Here is a 20,514-nt window from a genome sequence, read left to right as displayed (position 1 = left end):
CATTACAAACCGAGAATAAAATGTATTCAGATGCACCCCCACATAGCGCTTTCTTAGCCGTTATTTTGCATTTTCGCTGTCAATCAATATGCAGCACCTTTGTACCTCTTTCCGGTGAAAATAGGAGAGTATGCTTCATCAATCACTTAGACATATGTGTCCATATAAAAGTATATACTATATATGCATTTGTTTTCAATTATTTATGTAAAAAACCAATAACTTACATACTTATATGTATATATACTTCTCTATATGGACGTGTGTATGTCTAGACTGTTGTTATCGCTGTGCGTTTAAGAGCGCATCAAAACACCGGGTCAAGTTTATTGTCTCAGCTGCTTTTGCGACGAAGCTGACAACATGACGCCGAGTATAAATAACAGCCCTAAATGTTGTTTCAGACATTGCAGTTTCAGTATTTGCAACATGAAGTTCTTCGCTCTCTTTGCTTTTGTCCTGGCCTTAGTGGCGATGGCTATGGGTGAGTTACAGGATTCGGTTAAAAATTAAAGAAGCAATGCATAAAATCACGTACATACATATACTTATATTCATGTTATCGACTTTCCGATTAATTACAAATACTTTTTCTTCTCTTTACAGCCATGCCTGAACCTCTGCCCGGTGGTGGCGGCGGCGGCGGTGGCGGTGGTGGTCTCACCTTTGAAGAACTCGGTGGAGGCGGCGGCGGCGGTGGTGGCGGTGGTCTCAACCTTGAACTTGGCGGAGGCGGTGGTGGTGGCGGCGGCGGTGGCAAGTAAATCGCTCAGCCATCAACCGACATACATAGTTTAACACATTGTTAATTAATTTTACTGTTTGGCCCAAGGATTTAGAACAAATTATTACATTAATAAATCTAATTTGATAAACAAAATATAATGTGTGCTTTTGTTGTTGCTTTTGTTGTTATTAAGTAATTTGCTGTTGAGCAGTTAAAATGCTTTTTCGTAAAAGTAGAAGCCTTAAAGAGTTCCTTTACTTTGAAGGAGATTAATAAAGTGAACTATCCTAAAATAATCTCAGCAAGGACCAGATTTACGGATCAACTAGAAAGGATATCAGTATAAGGATGATGCCTGAAGTATTTCAGCTATTGGCCGTATGCTTTTAATAAATCCATTATTATAACAGATATTTTCCTGATTTTGAATAAAGCGAAAACATTTGAAGATATTTTTTCTCGAGAGGGTTCACTGATTAAGTTTCAGTGGGGTAATAGAATAACAACTTAAATACCTTTATGTGGGGTTCCTTCATTCCACTGAAATATGTAATCATACCAATGGAAACAGTGGTCATTTCTATATTATTATACTTATGTTTACTAAGTATGGTAGCATTTTAGAGACAATCAACATTGTCATTGTCATCGCAATTGAAGTTGACATGTTTGGTTACCTTAAGTATACCAGTGTGACATCATATGAAAAATTAGGCGATTATCGTGATTTTTTTAAAAGAAAGTATAGATTGAATGTTTCGGCGTTCTATGGACGTAATAAAGTATATTTTTAGCTATATAAAAAAATTTTCTTTTACAAAAATATTTGAAAAATAACGGAGTTATGTGCTGTCTGCGGAAATGCCGAAAGAAAAAGTTCAACTGTCTGGCATATTGTCATTTTTGAATATATAAAGTATCGAATTTGACATGAAAGTTCACACTGGTATAGCCCCTTAATTGTAGATTAAATGGCAAATTCGGTGTCTTTTTTGCAAATAAAAACAACTAAGGTTCAACTAAAAAATGGGTAATTTTTAGGCAGATATAGCCTTTTTTGGCACCCAACTACAATATATTATACGATCAATGAGTTTGTCGGAAGCATTAATTTTTAATCAGGGAACGATGTCCACTTCATTTTCGTATATTTATACCCTGAACATGTATATTTATACCCATGGAACACAATTAAGTTTGTCACGAAGTTTGTAACACCCAGAAAGAATCGTCGGAGACCCTATAAAGTATATACATATATATAAATGATCAGTATGTCGAGCTGAGTCGATTTAGCCATGTCCGTCTGTCTGTCTGTCCCTCAGTTTTTAAGATATCGTTTCGAACGTCCGATATCGGACCACTATAACATATAGCTGCCATACAAACTGAACGATTCAAATGCTTGTATGGAAAACTTTCACATTTGACAAGATATCTTCACGAAATTTGGTATATGTTATTTTCTAAGGCAACAATGTAATCGCCGAAGAAATTGATCAGATTTAACTATTCTTCCATATGATTTACAACAGAAATGCATTTTTTAGCTTCGGTGCAACCGAAGTTAACGTTTTTTCTTGTTTTGGCATAAATTCAGCTGTACTGATCTTCATATATGCCCATATACAAGGGGACTTGCAAAATATTACGACGATTATGAGTTAAAATATTAAAATAATTATTTTTCCTAAGTTACCTTTACATAGCTTTATTCATGCTTGACTTATATGGCATAAAGTAAGAGATTGATGGAATTTAAAACAGTGCCATATAAGAAGCAGGCATCTCTTTTCAAACTTTGACTGAACGATTTAAAGGTAAGTATTTGCTAGATTTCTCCTAAATGAAGGCGCCCTACGCCTAGGTCTTAGAAGCACAAACGAAATTGTTGTACAATACGGAATTAAACGTAGTTAAGACCGCTTTAATTACACATTTTAATGCGATCCCGTGTACCAAGTTCATGTTTTCAGATTAATGTATGACTTAGTTATCGGTTTATACTCTCTCAACATGATTAACACAGTACTCTGGTATGTATATATTACTGTTTTGTGGAGCTAACGATTCTTTGTAACACCTAAAACTAATCGAGTAGTTTTAGTTGTATAAATGATTGGGGTGACGATACGGTTGCTAAGACTTGAGTAAAAATTAAGATAACATACCATATTCTCACTTCAGGGGTGGGATCTACAGTTTGGATTGTATTATTGCACAACCTGGTTTGTTGATGAAACCTGGAACTTGGTAATGTAGATTAGCATAATCGAACCATTGCCAATTCTAAAAAACGTCATTAATCGAAAACATATAAAGCGATTCACCTAAGCACCACAATAAGATACAAAACAGAAGATTTTTTAATGTTGGCGGGGCTCTGCTCTCGAATAGGTAATGTTCATACATATAGCAACTCCTAAACCAAAAAGGCAAAAACAACCAAATTTCAGTCGTATTTTCCAGTGCTTTTCATTCCATCTGATTTTTTCACTTTTCGGTATATGTAAAATTCAAAGACCAATGAATATATCGGGATGATACTCTGCATAAATAGTGTTTTAAGATATGTATATGTCATCTCAAATTTAAAAATTGTCCAAATCGGTTTATAAGTTGCAACCAGTTTTTATAAGTTTTCCAGGATGTGGACCCATTTGCATAAGCTTAATTTTTTGCCAAAATTATCGATAAATCCGTAAGATATATTATTAAAATTCCAAAAAACTTTGTTTTCTGTTAATAATGTGTCTTGTGTTAAAAATAGATAAAATCGGTGTTTCCTTGTACCTAAAGTAGATAAAATCGGGTGAATACTTCTGCAAGCCACACCTATTATAATGATTTTTAAACTTTCAATTGAAATTCATAAGGCATCCTTTCTGGTAATAACATTTGATCAATGGTACCCCTCATATACCCAATACATGAATCTGAAATTTCTGTTGGCTTAATACCGTATATATCGGTTATTTAATATCGAAAAGCTCTATATACACCACATATAATGCTTTTAGTTAATCTAACAGACTTTATGCTCAATTTGTCAGTAATGTTCTCGAGTATACTTGATATTAATGCAATCGGTACAGGCTAAGCTGTAATACATACATACATATATCCGATATAATATTTTGGACTTTCCACCTGTCTTAAAACCACTTATGTCGGCGCATAAGTGTGAAATTTTAAATAAATTATTATAAAGTTTATTGAACAAATATAATATTTGATCTCTTCATAGCCCTTTCTAACATTGTTATTTTGCTGGTACATCTTTCCGGTGAAAATAGAAAAGCAAAAAAAAAATCACATATGCGTATACATAAGTATGTTCATACATATCCATACATACTTTTCCATACGGACATGTGCATATGTATCTGTAGTTATCGCTACGCATTTAAGAGCGCATCAAAACACCGGGTCAAGTTTATTGCGTCAGCTACTTTTGGTACGAAGCTGAGCGGCATTGTGCCGAGTATAAATATTGGCCCTAACTTTGGTTTCGAACATTGCAGTTTCAGTATTTGCAACATGAAGTTCTTCGCTCTCTTTGCTTTTGTCCTGGCCTTAGTGGCGATGGCTGTGGGTGAGTTACAGGATTCGGTTACAAATTAACGAAGCAACAATACATACATACATACACTCAAATAATAAACTTTTCGTTTAATTACAAATATTTCTTATTTGCTTTACAGCCATGCCTGAACCTCTGCCCGGTGGTGGTGGCGGCGGCGGTGGCGGTGGTGGTCTCACCTTTGAAGAACTCGGTGGAGGCGGCGGCGGCGGTGGTGGTGGTGGCCTCAACCTTGAGCTCGGCGGAGGCGGTGGTGGTGGCGGCGGCGGTGGCAAGTAAAACGTAAAGCCATTAAGGACATAATTTAATATATTGTTTATTGTTTTGATGGTTTGGAGCAGTGTTTTGAACAATTTTTAAAATATTATAATAAATCCAATTTGAGACAACAAAAAATATTTGAATTTTTTTATTACACCATAAAAAGGATATGTTAAGCCTAAAAGGAAACTCCAGAGATCGTTTGATATATATTAGGGTGATTCAAAAAACAATTTTTTTTTTCGTTTGGTACTCGGAAAAATAGGTTCCTAGACACCTCTAAGAAAGCCTCTCCAAACATGAGTTCTTAATTGTAACGGGAAGGTCCTCCTACATACAGTTTTCTATTTTTTCTTATTATCAGAGAGAAAAATTTATATCTCGCTTCCAACTACTTGAAAAAATATCTTGTTCCTTAGATTTTGTAGGAAATTGAATGCTCTACAAAAAAGGTCTCCACGATTTTTTCGTAAACCCAACCGTTTAAAAGATATTAACGGTTGAAGTTTGATTATTTTTGGGAAAATGTTTTATTTCTTATAAATTTTATAACTCAATGAAAAAAAATTATTATGAATAGATTTTTGGAGAGGCTTTCTTAGAGATGTCTAGGAATCTATTTTTCAGAGTATCAAACGAAAAAATTTTTTTTTTTTTTGATCCACCTTAACATGCATTGATGTTTGACGATGAATATCTCGTAAACGCTTAACTTAATCGAAAAATCATAGGAGACCATTTTTATAGACAGTAAATTTCCTACAAAACTATCGGCCGACATTATTGTCAAAGATAGTTCATGGAGCTTTCAAGGTTCAATGCAGCCGAAGTTAAGGTTTTTCGTTTTTTTTTTTTTTATTTGCGGTCTGCAAATGAAATATGTATACCGGAAATGAAGATCCTAAACACTTTATGCAGCCTTCCCAAGTGGTTTTAGAGAATACACTGAGATTATTGCTGTTGCCCTTCAGGAGGCAAACGCTATTGCAATCTTCATTGCTTTTCGAACAGAGGAACATTTTCCTGTGTATTTAAAAAATATTTATTCATATATTGTGCAAACTTAAATACACGTTATTTAACGATTACCATATATTTGCATAAATGACCCGAATGATTAACTAAACTTTCATAATCGCAATCATAACCTTAATCGACTCAAAGCGCATCCCTTGAAAGTACTATATTCTTTGAGATAAATAAATATGTTGATGATGGCAACATTTTCTTACTTCCTTCATATGAATTTCAAAGGGTTTACACAACTACCAGATAAAAAAATAATCGTTATGTGAGTTAGGAGCAGTCCCGTTTTAAACGGATCTGTTCTAGTCCAGAGTTTGTAATGACAAGAATCTCCAGTCCATAGTGTCAGTAATACCCAATATGAAAATTAACGTTGCCGCAAACTCATTATAGAAAATGGAATTATAATTTGAATCTTATTTTATACATTTATTAAGTGTGTTCGTAAAATCTCATATTTTTCAAAAAAGTAAAACTGAAAATAATTGAAATAATGAAATAAATTGGTACTAGGAAGATGAAAAAAGTTTGTTAACGTTTTAACAGATAAGATAGATTTCAATGTTAAAAATCACTGAGATGAGATGAGTATGGCTAAATGTTTAAATACTGGCTCCAAAATCCGAAATCGATTTATGAGAATATAAAAAATCCTAATTCGAGTAAATGATGATTTTCGAATCGAAACGGGACTAAAATTGAATAGGCCCCCATAGTTTATAGAGTTCAAGAATTTTTCCCATGTCAGTAAACTCCAATATGAAAATTAACGTTGCCACAAACTCATTATAGAAAATGGAATTATAATTCGAATCATTTTATACATTTATTAAGTGTTTCTGATATTGTTCATAAAAAATGTAAAACTGAAAATAATTGAAATAAAAAGTAAATTGGTACTAGGAAGATGAAAAAAGTTCGTTAACGTTTTAATGGCTAATTTTTTGATGAGTTCCACTTAAAAGCAGATTCCTATGTTAAAAATCACTGAGATGACATGAGTATGGCTAAATGTTTAAATACTGTGTTCCAAAAATAGTTTACCGAAGGATTTATGAGATGCTTCTGAAGAACGCGTCGCATCAAATGAGATTTGCTAGATATACTATACAAAACGGGACTCGAAAATTGTAAACTACCTTCCCATATCTACCATAAAATATTGATAGCTGCCTTTTTCCAAATTTGAAACCCATTCGGAAATATAACTCAACATTAAAAAACCAGTAGATATTAAAGTCTCTTTCGTACATTTAACTAGTAAAACTCAGTAGTAAGACAATAAACAGTTTTTAACAATATTCATATACATACTTTCATACATATGTACTTTTGTATGTATGTACATAAGTACATTTCAAAATTATTTAACTATATTACTTATTTATTCTTCAGATTGATTTAAAATCCAAATAAAACTTAAAAAAAATCATGATAGAGAAAGCCTAACGCTGTGTAGATAACGATGCGGTAATACGACGAAATGTTTTTGAAATGTTCTTCGGTCGTTTTCTAAGTTTATACCTTATACCGATATAATAATAATATTGTGTAAACATTGAAGTCGCAATTTATTAATATCATGTGTTTATATACAATATTTTTTCCATTGAAATTTCGCATTTTGTTTTCAGTTCAAAATTCTGCGTAAATACAACAAGATCGTTGACCCAGTTTCAACATTTGTATGTACATACATATACATACATAAGTACATATGTATGTATTTATATTTTATTAATAAATGTTTTGAAATATAATTGCGCATAGTTATTACATAATTGCGTTCTTAGAATGCGCGTCATTTAGATTTGCACAACGGAGATTAAGCTAATTAATTAATGTGCATTTAGTGTTAATTTCTTATCAGCAACGACCTTTTCGGCGTAAATACTTAGTTGACTTAGGCATATTTCTACTATGAACTCGTATTATTGCAACGTACTGTACTCGTATATGAATATTCGCACTTTGAATTTTAGTTGTTTATTGTCGAGATTGTTTTGGATTTTCCAGTGACACTAAAGAGCAGTGAGGTGATAATTGCACACATGTCTTATCACAATAAGTTTTCCGCTTGCCTCGCCCATCTTGTGCCGCAGCGTCAATTGATCGCCACAAGTATGAATCTACTTGCATACATACATATGTATGTATGGATGTGTTCGTATTTTGTTATTGTAGCACATTGCACCGCTTCGGAGCGTTTACCGCAATTGAATAACCCTACGAAAATTCCCCGATCTCATTGAACTCATGTGTTTTCCATACTGAAAACCGATGCTCATCTGTGGTTGTATATAAAGGGCCGGCGCTATATAAAACATCGTATCACTTCAGCCAGGGTAACGCAAAATTAACAAGTGCAAATGAAGATCCAGTTACTGTTAATTGTTTTAATCGCTGTGTTGGCGTTGGTTAAAGGTAATATTTCCAATTAAATTCTAAATCATCCTTTATAAACAATTTGTTGCAATTTCATATAGGCGTACCAGTGCCAGGAGGCGGTGGCGGTGGCGGCGGCGGCGGTGGTGGTCGAGGTTGCAATTGTGAACGTGGAGGCGGTGGAGGAGGCGGCGGCGGCGGTGGTGGTGGTTGGGGTAATGGCCCTGGCGGTCCAGGTGGTGCAGGTGGTCCGGATTGCGTAAGACCTTCTTGGATGCCTCCGTGTCCGCCATAAATTCATCGTTCGTAAAACTTAATCCAAAGAAATTAATATAGCGCTGTTATACCCCCCAATCAGTCCTAATTAAAGACACATTTAGTATAAGGACCTTCCACCTCTGTGCATATAGTATACATACTATATATATAGAAATGTAAACCAAAAGCTTTAATTTTATTTAAAAATAAATCAAAATGTAGATTGTAATCTTCTGGTTATTGCTTTTTCACTATACATACTTACTTATTTCAAAACGTGATAAGATTTTTGTAGCTTTCCAAGAGGAAGTGATAAAGGTGCACGGTTCAGGTTGACTTTATACCCAAACGAAAACTAAGATGTCTTCATTTTACTGAAATAGCATAATCCATATTTAACGCACTTTAGACTTATCGTAACGGGTGCGATCTGTTTTTCGAGCTCCACATTTAAGTCGAATGAGATTAAGTTTTTTATCGTACATTTGAACAATTTTAATGGTTGCTCTTCCTGTATTTGAACCAGCGCTGCTTCATGGATGCAATTTGCTGAAGTTTTAAGGCATTTCGTTCATTAGGTAATGTAGGAGAGCAGTCGTAGTTGTTAGTAGTACGTTATATTCCCAAAATTCCTGAACTTAAAAAATATCAAGGTGTTGGTGTTACATCATCTGCTACCAAAATACAGGTAAAGGACATCGACCGGTCCTGTGAACCCTTTAAACTTGTACTAAAAGAAGAAAAAACGTAAACGTCGTCTACGCCGAAGCAATAATACCCTTGACAGATACAAAAAAATTCCTTACAAGAACTTTATGGGTGTATTCTGGTCTAGAAGCATGAATTTCAGGTAATTTTTAAAGTGTCGTAAAAAAAGCATATTTTTTATATTTTTAATATCCATTTTTTTATTAGTTATTTGTTAATTTAAGAAGAGTACAGAAAAAAATTAAAAACTAAAAAAGGTAAAAAATTTCAAAAATTATGAGCTGACGAAGTGGGGGGTCTCTAAAAATTTCCACGTGACCGTACCCATGATTTCAACCCTCCTAGTTATCTGAAACTAAAAAAAAGATTATTAGTCTAGACTCACTTTTTCTGACTATTTCGAATTTTTTAAAAATAATAAAAATAAAAATTTGGGGATGGGGCTAGTTCCAACCATAGACAAGCCTATAAAGAAGACTCTATAAAAATTTCAAGTAAATCGGTAAAGTAGAACCTGAGAAATCGTGGGTATCGTTCCGAAAAAATCAGTTTTGAGAAAAACGCGTTTAAAGTTTCGCTTAAAGTCTTTTGTTCGATTAGTTCCGACCGAACCAGTTTGGATGCCGGGTCAGAAAAATGCCTATATCTCCGAAAATAATTTGAATTTTGAAAAATCACCTTGTACACATATTCTTGAATTGTTAAACTTTGAAATATAAAAAAAATTTCAATTTCTTTAAATTTCTAGACCAGAATACCCCCTTATTTCAATTACTCAGTTTGTATGGCAGCTATATGCTATATGTTGAGGAGGCTTAACCCTCGATATCCCCATAGATTGTGGGGTCATCTTTTTGTGGATTGCAGAGCACATCTAATAATTCTAGGTTCAAAAAGAACTGAAGCTATTATATCCTTCACAGGTACATTTCTATATATGTATAAGTATGTATGTATATGTACAGCTGTAAAAAAAGATTAAATCTTGATTTTAATCGGATCTGAATTATTTGTTTGGAAATTGTATCGTTGCCTTGAACAAAAATCTGAGACAAATTTCGTAAAGATTGGCTTAACTTGATTTTTATCTATCAATTTGTATCCTCAGCTACATATGTATGTACTTACATATGTATACCTCAAAATACCATATCGATATACCCAAAACTGAGAAGACATACATACATATATAGACAAATATTTCTAAATTAACTCAGCTCATTGGCATACATATAAGTATATATGTATGTATATAATATAGATACATATATTCTTACACATACTTTATGGAGTCTCCGACATCTTCTTCTTGGCAACTTAGTTCACCGTAATTATTCCAATTTTTGTAATTATTTTCTTTCTAATTATATCGTGAATAAGAGCGGTCGATAGCAATATATTGTAGTAACTGTTGACCCTGTAGAGTGAAACTACCAATTGTTTACAATCCGTTAGCTATTCTTAAGGTAAGAAACCTTCCTGTACCATATGTTCAAGTATTGAAGGGATATAAAATGGATGTGTTGTTGGGAATTTAATTAAAATCGAAAGGCATTTGAAAAACCCTTTATTGCGGGGTGTCTTATAGAGGCTATTTTGGAACAATATTTAGAGACTTGGAAAAAGGGCAACTGTAGTTTAGCACAAAGGATCGCAGTAGCAAGAGACACCAGTGGGCTAAAAATTAAAAAAAGTGAGAGTGACCCAGCCCTCTAATAGGCCTTAAATAAATATTTCTCAAGCCGTTCAAGCTAAAATAACCGAATTCGCCGAAGGCAAATTTTATAAGAACACCTATCGACAGTGTGAAAATGAATGAAAATCGGATCATAACCCCGCTCACTCCCCACATAAAGGTAATGCAAAAAGCGCGATAAGTCGTTAAGAAAAAACTCCAGAAACATTGGATTTTACTATAGAGATGGTATTCGACAGCTTTACAAGAGCAGGGTTAAAATTGGATAATGGTTTTTAGATTAAATCACATCCTCTAGGTACCGAATATGCAAACCCAAGTATCTACAAGGTGCGTTCCAAAGTAAACAGAACAAATGGTTTTTTCGGCAAAATCAATTTATTTTATTCAAAATAGTCTCCTTCTGCTTCAATATAGCTTTTTGCACGTTCCAAAAGCATGTCGAACGAGTGTTTTAGCTCGTTGGCCGGTATGGCCGCCAGTATGCCGGTCGCAAGCCTTTTGAATGGCCCCTACGTCTGCATAACGCTTTCCTTTCATGGGCAAATGCATTTTTCCGAAAAGAAAGAAGTCGCACGGTGCCGGTGAATACGCAATGCCTTTTTGAAATAATTGGTCACATCGCCATAAACTTCCGAAACGTTCGATACAATTTTTTGGTCGTCAGCATTTGTGCTGAACAAACCGCACACACCTTTCGTAACCCCAAACGTTCGGTCAAAATGCGATACATCGATGTTCAATTCCATTTAATGATTTCGGCTGATTTTTGATGAATTCACGCACAGTTTCGATGGCATTTCCGGTGATCACGGATTTTGATTGGCCTACATGTTGATCGTCATTTATGCGCTCACGACCACTTTGAAAACATTGGAACGACTCGTGCACTCTGCTACGGGATTGGCAATCATCGCCATAAACTTACTTCATTAATTGAAACGTTTCGGTAAAAGTTTTAGCAATTTTAAAACAAAATTTAATGTTGGCTCTTTGTTCGAAGCTCGTTTTCGCACCGATAACACAAACATACTGACGTTTAAAACGCAATAACTTCACTTCCAATCAATGAAATGTCATTAATATATACTCACTGGATCAATCGATAAAGAGCAATTTTTGGTCGTCAGCCAATTTGTGCGGAACAAACCGTACACACACCTTTCGTAAACCCAAATGTTCGGTCAAAATGCGATACATCGATGTTCAATTCCATTTAATGATGATTTCGGCTGATTTTTGATGAATTCACGCACAGTTTCCATGGAATTTCCGGTGATCACGGATTTTGATTGGCCCACATGTTGATCGTCATTTATGTCCTCACGATCATTTTGAAAACGTTTAAACTACTCGTGATGATAGCGGAATCTGCTACGGGATATGCAATCATCGCCATGAAATTGATTTCATTAATTGAAACGTTTCGGTAACCCGAACTTAGTTTTACCAATTTTTTTGACTAGCTAAACTCTTTAATGTTGGATCTTAGATTATATTAATGTAATAATTATATTTACCGATAAACATGTAAACATACTGACGTAAAACGCAATAAATTCACTTCCAATCAATGAAATGTCATTAATTTTCAAAGAAATGGACAAAAACAATAAAGATAGCAGATTTATTCAAACACAGGCAGTCGACATACATATGTTTATTAACATGGATGCTCAAAAACGCGGACGCAGATTCAAAAGTTGGCCACATTTAAGTCGGAACGCACCTTGTATAGTTGACTTTTTACCACAAATATCGGTCAATGTATGGAATATACAAATGAAATTCAGAGTGAATCCTTTCTTGACAATAGTAACTCTGATCCCTCCCTGATGAACTCGTGGGAGTATTTTATTAGTCTATGGCCTTTTAACTGCAAGTAGTATTGCGAAAAAAATAAATAAAATCGTGTTAATATTATCTTCTTTATACTTCAAACTTTCAAATTGAATATACTATATTTTAATGCCAAAAATATGAGAATTTGGACTACGAAACCTACTTAAATTATCAGCAATACCCAACATACGCGCAATTAATAGATATCAAATAAATATTTTTATCCATTATTCCTTCAATAAAAATGTATGGAGGCCGCCATGATCCCCAGACCATTACAAATCCTCCGTGATTCAGAACTCTAAAATTCTTCAGGGTGCGATATAACGCCTGCCGTCAGATTTTTCGAACAAATTTTGCAATTTGCTTCATCTTGAAATAATAAATATAATATTATTGTTCAAACATAATCGCATTACAAATTTACTCCAAAATGAGTAGTCTTTCGTTTTGTATTCGCGCGCAAAATCAAGCCGATCTTTTTTTATTTTTTGCAAAATCCAGTAAATTATAAGGCCACTCGTCCATGTATGTGAAAGACTATTGAGAAAAAAAACTCCGACAAACACAAATCACAAATTTTCATTGAGAGATGTAAAGTTTTGGGCGACAGATCGGATCCTTTTGAATTTCTTTTAAAATATACTTTTCATCTCTCGAACAAACCTTATGCCAAATATGGTGGTCAGTGATATTGGATTCCGAACCTCTCGTTGACGCTTGTCATCTTAAGGTATGTATTTGCCTGGCTTTGGTCCTGACAAGTTGCAACGGTCCGTTACACCCGAACAGAGCCCTTCCTTACTTGTAGTTTTTATTCTTATTCTTTAGGCAAATGCAAAAATGTTTTTGACTAACTACCCTTAACTCTTTAACTGATGCGGATGGTAACAGTGCGAGCTAAAAATCGTGATTGTATTAATGTAATAATTATATTCTTTACTCTACTAAACATTAGTTTATAAAAACCGGCATCTTTAAACTGAAATACCCAGAATTTGTGGGTAGTTTTAATTAATAATATCCACACATACATACTTACATACTCACATATCTAGTATTTCATTACAGCTTAAGTGTAAATTAAGCTTTAGTATATGGGTCATGAAATCAATTCTCCGAACTGTCCAGCAATTAAATTGTTACTGGTTTTCCGCCCAACATATATATGTATGTAAGTATGTATGTAGTATAGTTATATGTACAAATGTGAGTATATATACTACATATGTATGTATGTATGTATAAATGCAACAGTGAGGGCATTGCGGTCAGTGGGCTAACCAAGCTTTGCTTGATTTTGTTTATCTGAACCCACCTCGGGGGAACTACAAAAACCAATCGCAAGAAAGTTGTAAACAATAATTAGCATTTGTATAAATAAAATGCTTACTGCGTATTCTCCGAAGCACATCAACATGCTCGCATATGTTTCCACATAAAATTTAGTTTATATTAAAAACAATTGCGACTCAAAACTCAATATGCTGAGTATTTAATGAAACGCTTCTTGCGACTGTTGTTACCTTCCTGATTTGGTTTAAACAACAATAACGAAACTGCTGAGAGGTGTGAATGAACCGGCCCACGCTTATTACTTATTATAAGTATGTTGACACAGGCGGCTATTCACTGAGCTGAACTGGTAAACATGTTGATGCTGATGCAACGGCTAAACATGCGCACATGCGCTCAGGCGCGTTGCTTCGCATTAAACCGGTAATAATATTATTGATTTCATGCAAGTGACATCTACTTACCAGACATACATATCATACCTACTTATGTACATATGTATGTAAGCAAAAAGTTAAATGCTATTGGTATAACTGTAAACGAATAAACACTTAAATGCCCTCTTCAAGCGGGTAATTAATCATACAAACAATTTCACACAGAAGAGACTTGTTTTGCAACAAAAGTTCCCACAAGCACAGAACATTTCATTGTGAGCATTGTTGTTACTCATTTCGATTTAAACGCGTTTAATCAACTGTTCTTTTGATGTATGTATGTATGTATGTAAGTTTAAATAAAGCAACATATTATATTAAGTGATTGTTACATAATAAAAGCTTTTTTGGTATAAGAATAGCAAAAGATCAAAATGAAAAAAAAATTTACAGGTTTTTACCTTGCAGATATCATTTCCGCTGTTAAGCACATACATAGTATGTATGTATTTAAAAATGTAAAAGTTTGGACGATGGGCGGGGCTTCGCCCACTCTCTGGTGAAATCTCACATCTTGGGACCCCTTACATTTCGATACATACATATATTCCTATGTATGTATTTGAGAAAAATAAACACGCAAAATATTGGAAGATGGGCGGGGCTTCGCCCTGAATTTCTGGTAATTTTTAAAGTAAAAAGGCTTATATCTTTACTCACATTACCGAATTTTAGTAGAGTGCAGAAAAAAATTAAAAACTAAAAAAAGTAAAAAATTCAAAAATTATGAGCTGACGAAGTGGGGGTCTCTAAAAATTTCCACGTGACCATACCCATGATTTCAACCCTCCTAGTTATCTGAAACCAAAAAAAAAAGATTATTAATCTAGAATAATGTCGCAATGGCCGGAACTACGGAAAAGTGGGAAAAATTTTTTTTCACAAAATGGCGACTGCCTGAAAAAAAAGTTTTTTGGATCACTTTTCTGACTATTTCGAATTTTTAAAAATAATAAAAATAAAAATTTGGGGATGGGGCTAGTTCCAACCATAGACAAGCCTATAAAGAAGACTATAAAAATTTCAAGTAAATCGGTCCAGTAGAACCTGAGAAATCGTGGGTATCGTTCCGAAAAAGTCAGTTTTGAGAAAAACGCGTTTAAAGTTTCGAGTAAAGTCTTTTGTTCGATTAGTTCCGGCCGAACCAGTTTGGAGGCCGGGTCAGAAAAATATCTACATATATCTCCGAAAATAATTTGAATTTTGAAAAATTCTCTTGTACACATATTCTTGAATAGTTAAACTTTGAAAATATAAAAAAAAGATTTCGATTTTTTTTAATTTCTGGACCAGAATATGTACATAAGTATGTATGTATGTAGTTCTAATTCCTTGCCAGTTAATATTTAGAGCAACAAGCAAACTCTCTATAAAAGTTTGAGTTTTTATTTCTTGTATACATACATATGTATGTATGTATGTATGTACATACTATATGCACATACATACGTATCTGCTAATATTTATATACCATGTGTAGTTAGTATAGACTCGTGCCTTTTGTTTACAATATAAACAAAATAATCACTTTAACGCCGATTATGTTTACAACCAAAAGTAAATATTTATCGTAAATATTAAACGATTATTTATTAGTCAATATAAAATACAGTTAATTGCTGCATAATATTTTTTACTGCAAACAAGTATTTTTTACCTGGAACACTTAAACTCATAACATGAAATCTTAGACAATTTGCTGTTTGCATTAATTTATCATTTTTCCCAGTTGCCATATCGAGTTTATTGCTCGGAAGTCGGTTTTTCACCTCATACCGATGAAATAGAATACAATTTCGCAATGAGAAATAATAAACTTTTACTGTTAATTGATTTAAAAGTTACTGATACGAATTGTTTCGTGGAATACTGTTATGCTGTGTTTTATATCTCTGTTTACCACTTACTATAAATGTGAGTTTATCCGTAAACGGTTAATAATTATGTACATACATACATATGTATATACATATAGTACAGTACATGCAAATGTTTGTAAATTCAAGCAATAAGGAATTTTAAACGATGTTAATGTTAAAAAAATATGAAGATACAAACGCACCTGCTCATTATTTTCAGGTAATATAAATACCAACCCGCAGATATGCATACATACGTATGTATGGATGTACATACTTACATAAGTATGTACATACATATTTATTATACTAAATTAATTATTCTTGATGAGCTTTGTTTTCTAGGTCGCCTAACTGTTCGTTACAGTAATAACACAGTACAACAGCTAATCTGGGGGTATTATAGTATAGTAAAACTAAATTATGTAACCTTATTCTTTTAATCGATGAGCAATTCAATGGATTGTGACCTTCGCTAGGATTAGTCCAAGTCATTGGGATACCCAATGGCATACTTTCATGTCTTCTGTTTTTCCAATCCATTAGACGGTAATAACACACTAGTTTGGTACAACAGCTAAACATTTTGGTTGAAGTACTACATATGTATACGTATGTTTGAACAAAATCAGTACTGAAATTTCCCCTTTTTTTATGTGTTGAGACATATCGAGTTACTTATGTTAAACTACGTTTTTGTCAAAATGTTACAACTAAGCAAAAAATTTAAAAGGTCATAAAAAAACTGATACATACGAACGCCAAACTCTTTGAGGGTTTTACTATACTGACCTAGTACCATCACCGTGACTTGGAATTTCTCACCCCCCAGACAATCCCAAAAATGTTCCACAGTGTAATTAATGTGTGGATATGCTTAAAAGTTGAAAACTTTTTAACTTCCTTGAACTCTTGGCTAAGGATCACTTTTCAACTAATATCGTGCCGCAACCACCGCATTTGCCTGATTTGCCTTCGCGTTACTTCTGGCTATTCTGCAAATTCTCATGACCACTCCGAGGACACCATTTCGACTCAATTGAGAATATAAAAGCTGAATCGAAGAAGGCTCTGATGGCCATCACGGCGGAGAATTTTTCCAAGTGCTATGATGACTGGAAAATTCGTTGGCATAAGTGTATTGTAGCGGGAGGGGATTACTTTAAAGAAGATGCAATGTACAAAATTCACCTTTCAATTTGATCACAGAGTACATATGCAGAAATTATGCAGAAATTATTTATTAGAATAAGTAGGGCGTGCAAAGGCGCCAGTTCTTAATTTGTAATGTGATTACAACCTGAAAAAAAACATAATGTTATGCGAATATACATATGTACATATGTATATGTAAGGATAACTTTTAGAACCCACAAGTTTTAGTGAAAACAAGAAAAAAATTCTTATAAGATATCAGAGTATAAAAAGGTTTTATATTGATTTCCATATATGACAGCGATACGCTATAGTAATTTGATCTGATTTTCTTTGGATATGGTACCGTTACCTTCGGCAATAATCCCTACAAAGACATCTATTTTATCGTTCAGTTCGTATGGCAGCTGTATGCTATAGTGGTTCGGTTTCGGCGGTTCCGATAAATAAGCAGCTTCTTATCGAGAAAACGACATGTGCATTTGGTCGATATCTCATAAACTGAGGTACTTTTTCGCGTTAATATGACAGACTCTTATTGCTAAATCGACTGAGTTTATCATGCCGATCTTTTATATTTTGGGTAGTCGAAAAAGTCTTTTCGTATTTCTAATAAAACTTCAACTTTTTTTAGTTTTATAACCTATATAAGTACATACTACATAATGGGATGTCAAAAAAGTCTTGCGGTATTTTTATTGAATTTTTTTTTATTGAAATTGAAATGAATTTTTGAAGACTCATGCCCAGCTCTTGACCGATGCTATGGCTGCTACTATGCCGGTCTCTTTCGACCAATTCAGCGGTTTTATCGCAATTTTCGACGACAGGCCTTCCGGAGCGTTGCGCATCTTCGACCACCTCTACACCAGAACGAAAACGTTGAAACCATCGTTGTGCGGTGGAAATGGAAACTGTATCGGTCCATAAACTCCACTTTATCGTAGTAGTACTTCTCTTTATTTTGCTCCATGTTTGCGATGCTATAACTCACGAACGACTTAAAAGAAACGACAATCAATCAAACACGTGTTAGCGCGTGAAATGGGCTTTCCAAAAAGGTATAGAATGACCCGATGCGACGAATAAGACTAGAACTACGCGCTTTCAGCGCTAAATACCGCAAGACTTTTTTGACAACCAATATAAAAGAAAGTTTATTTATTTATAACTCAAGAACGGCTGAACCGATTTGGCTGAAAATTGGTGGGGAGGTAGCTTAGAACCAGGGTAAGGACATAGGATACCTTTTGTCTCTTTATGTCACAATTTAATACAACTCATACATACCAGTACAAAAATTATATTTCAAATCATAAGCATTTGTTCAAAATTTATGTTTGTAGTTGTAATCATTTGAATTGTATGCGTACAATTTTAAACAGATTCTTCCTCAAAAATAATACAATTGCTATGTCTTTGGAATAGTAGAAAAGAACTGCAACCAAATACGCAGTGAAATAGATTATAACTGGCTCATCAATCAGTCGTTGAGTATGTACTACTTATATCTATTATACCACGTGCATCCCAAAAGACTGATGTCATAACCTTTCCAGCCGACTTTTTCGTCTTTCCACACCTTAGAACCGGTTCATCATATGCAGTCCACTAGAATGACTGTCGATTAAACTCCAGTGGGAAATGATGGTGCCATGTTTTTATTGTTACACACCGACGCAAAAATTCGGCTTTATTACGATTAAAGAGTACTCAAACACTTCTCAGAATCAGTAATTCGTTTTTTTGTGGGATTATGAACTTGCGAGGCACCCACTTTGCACAGAGCTTTCGTCTCTTTAGAGCATTTTTGTTCTCGGTGCTCATTTCACCTGTTTCCAGCTTAGCAAATATCTTTTCAACGGTGTATTGCACTGAGCCCAAATTCAACAGTATTTTCCCCCAAAAAGTAATGCTTTATTAACACACGAAATGCTTTATGATCCATTTTTTTGTAAACTAACACAAGTTGCTTCACAAAAATGCTATATCTCATTAACTAATAGTTATAATCCAACTAATAGAAATCATGTAGTGGTAGTAGTAGTATTATCTATACATCAGCCACAGTGAAGCGTGGAATATGCAATTATGTACCATTTTGGTCGACCACTTTATGCCATTTTTCCGCTAGAGACATTATTCCATCAGTGTAAATTGAGATTTCGAAATTTTCAGAACGGAAGCGAACGAACCATTATTGTGCTACACGAACTGATACAGCATCGTCTCTGTAAACTTCACAAATTTCATTGGTGGCTTGCGTGGCATTCTTCCCTTTTTTATACAAAAATTTCAAAATATAGCGAATTTCTTTATTATTTTCACTAATTTTTGAACAACTGTAACTTTTTTCAACTTCCCCGAGTTTAAAAATTTTTTTGTTTTTTTGGTTAAGTGAAGCTTAAAAGCTCTCCTTTCTACCACTATATGGTATGACACAATATTATTGGCAGCACTGGAGATATACAAGTACGACTGCAATAACATCTATTGGCAAAATACGAAAAGACTTTATATACATACATGTGTAAATACATGGTTCAACATTAACTTCCTTTTTCAGGGTATAATTATGTACTAGTATATTATATTAAAAATGAAAAAAATGATGCCTCGTCATATCGTCCAATCTCACTGTTGCCTATTTTGTCCAAGCTACTTGAAGCTGTAATCATAAGAAGACTTCAGAACATAATTGAAGAAAGTGGACTTATATCAATTCATCAATTTGAATTTAGATCTCAACATTCCACAATCGCTCAAGTTCATCGAATAACGAGCATAATTGAAGATGCGATGGAAAAAAGGCACAATTGCACCGCTGTTTTTCTTGACGTATCCCAGGCGTTCGATAGAATAAGACTCCATGGCTTACTTCATAAATTAAGACTTCACTTTCCGCAGTATCTAACCGATCTAGTTGACTCTTACCTGAGCAACCGCTACTGCAGAATCAAGCAGGGACAATCATATACTACGTTACAGCCGATAAAAACAGGTGTACCCCAAGGAAGTGTGCTGGGACCAATCTTATACATTTTGTTTACTAGCGACATGCCTACGCCGCCGAACCGCCCAATCGCCACATTTGCAGATGATACATGCATCACATCGACCGGCAAAAATAAAGTTGAGTCGTCGCACTGAATGCAATCTTCACTAAATCAAATTGTAGAATGGACACAGAAATGGTACATTACTTTAAACGAGTTGAAGTCTATCCAATTACATATTCGAAATGAAGTAATCCCGTACTCCATCTCGACGAAATATACATA

General features: G+C 34.2%; 3 protein-coding genes across 3 annotated transcripts; all 3 read left to right on the top strand.

Annotated features, from left to right (window-relative positions):
* Positions 1 to 304: 304 nt before the first annotated feature.
* Positions 305 to 885, top strand: LOC126759493 (rRNA 2'-O-methyltransferase fibrillarin-like). The gene is made up of 2 exons (XM_050474329.1): positions 305 to 484; positions 607 to 885. The coding sequence occupies exons 1-2, from the start codon at positions 364 to 366 to the stop codon at positions 762 to 764; spliced, it is 279 nt and encodes a 92-aa protein (XP_050330286.1). The 5' UTR covers positions 305 to 363; the 3' UTR covers positions 765 to 885.
* Positions 886 to 4,084: 3,199 nt separating this feature from the next.
* LOC126759485 (uncharacterized) lies at positions 4,085 to 4,706 on the top strand. Its single transcript, XM_050474320.1, has 2 exons — positions 4,085 to 4,322; positions 4,432 to 4,706. The coding sequence occupies exons 1-2, from the start codon at positions 4,100 to 4,102 to the stop codon at positions 4,587 to 4,589; spliced, it is 381 nt and encodes a 126-aa protein (XP_050330277.1). The 5' UTR covers positions 4,085 to 4,099; the 3' UTR covers positions 4,590 to 4,706.
* A 3,198-nt stretch (positions 4,707 to 7,904) lies between these two features.
* Positions 7,905 to 8,469, top strand: LOC126759494 (rRNA 2'-O-methyltransferase fibrillarin-like). Its single transcript, XM_050474330.1, has 2 exons — positions 7,905 to 8,021; positions 8,084 to 8,469. The coding sequence occupies exons 1-2, from the start codon at positions 7,967 to 7,969 to the stop codon at positions 8,275 to 8,277; spliced, it is 249 nt and encodes an 82-aa protein (XP_050330287.1). The 5' UTR covers positions 7,905 to 7,966; the 3' UTR covers positions 8,278 to 8,469.
* Positions 8,470 to 20,514: the final 12,045 nt, after the last annotated feature.

The sequence above is a fragment of the Bactrocera neohumeralis genome, chromosome 5 (assembly GCF_024586455.1).
Source record: "Bactrocera neohumeralis isolate Rockhampton chromosome 5, APGP_CSIRO_Bneo_wtdbg2-racon-allhic-juicebox.fasta_v2, whole genome shotgun sequence".
NCBI lineage: Eukaryota > Metazoa > Arthropoda > Insecta > Diptera > Tephritidae > Bactrocera > Bactrocera neohumeralis.
This window is presented reverse-complemented; position numbering and strand designations above follow the sequence as displayed.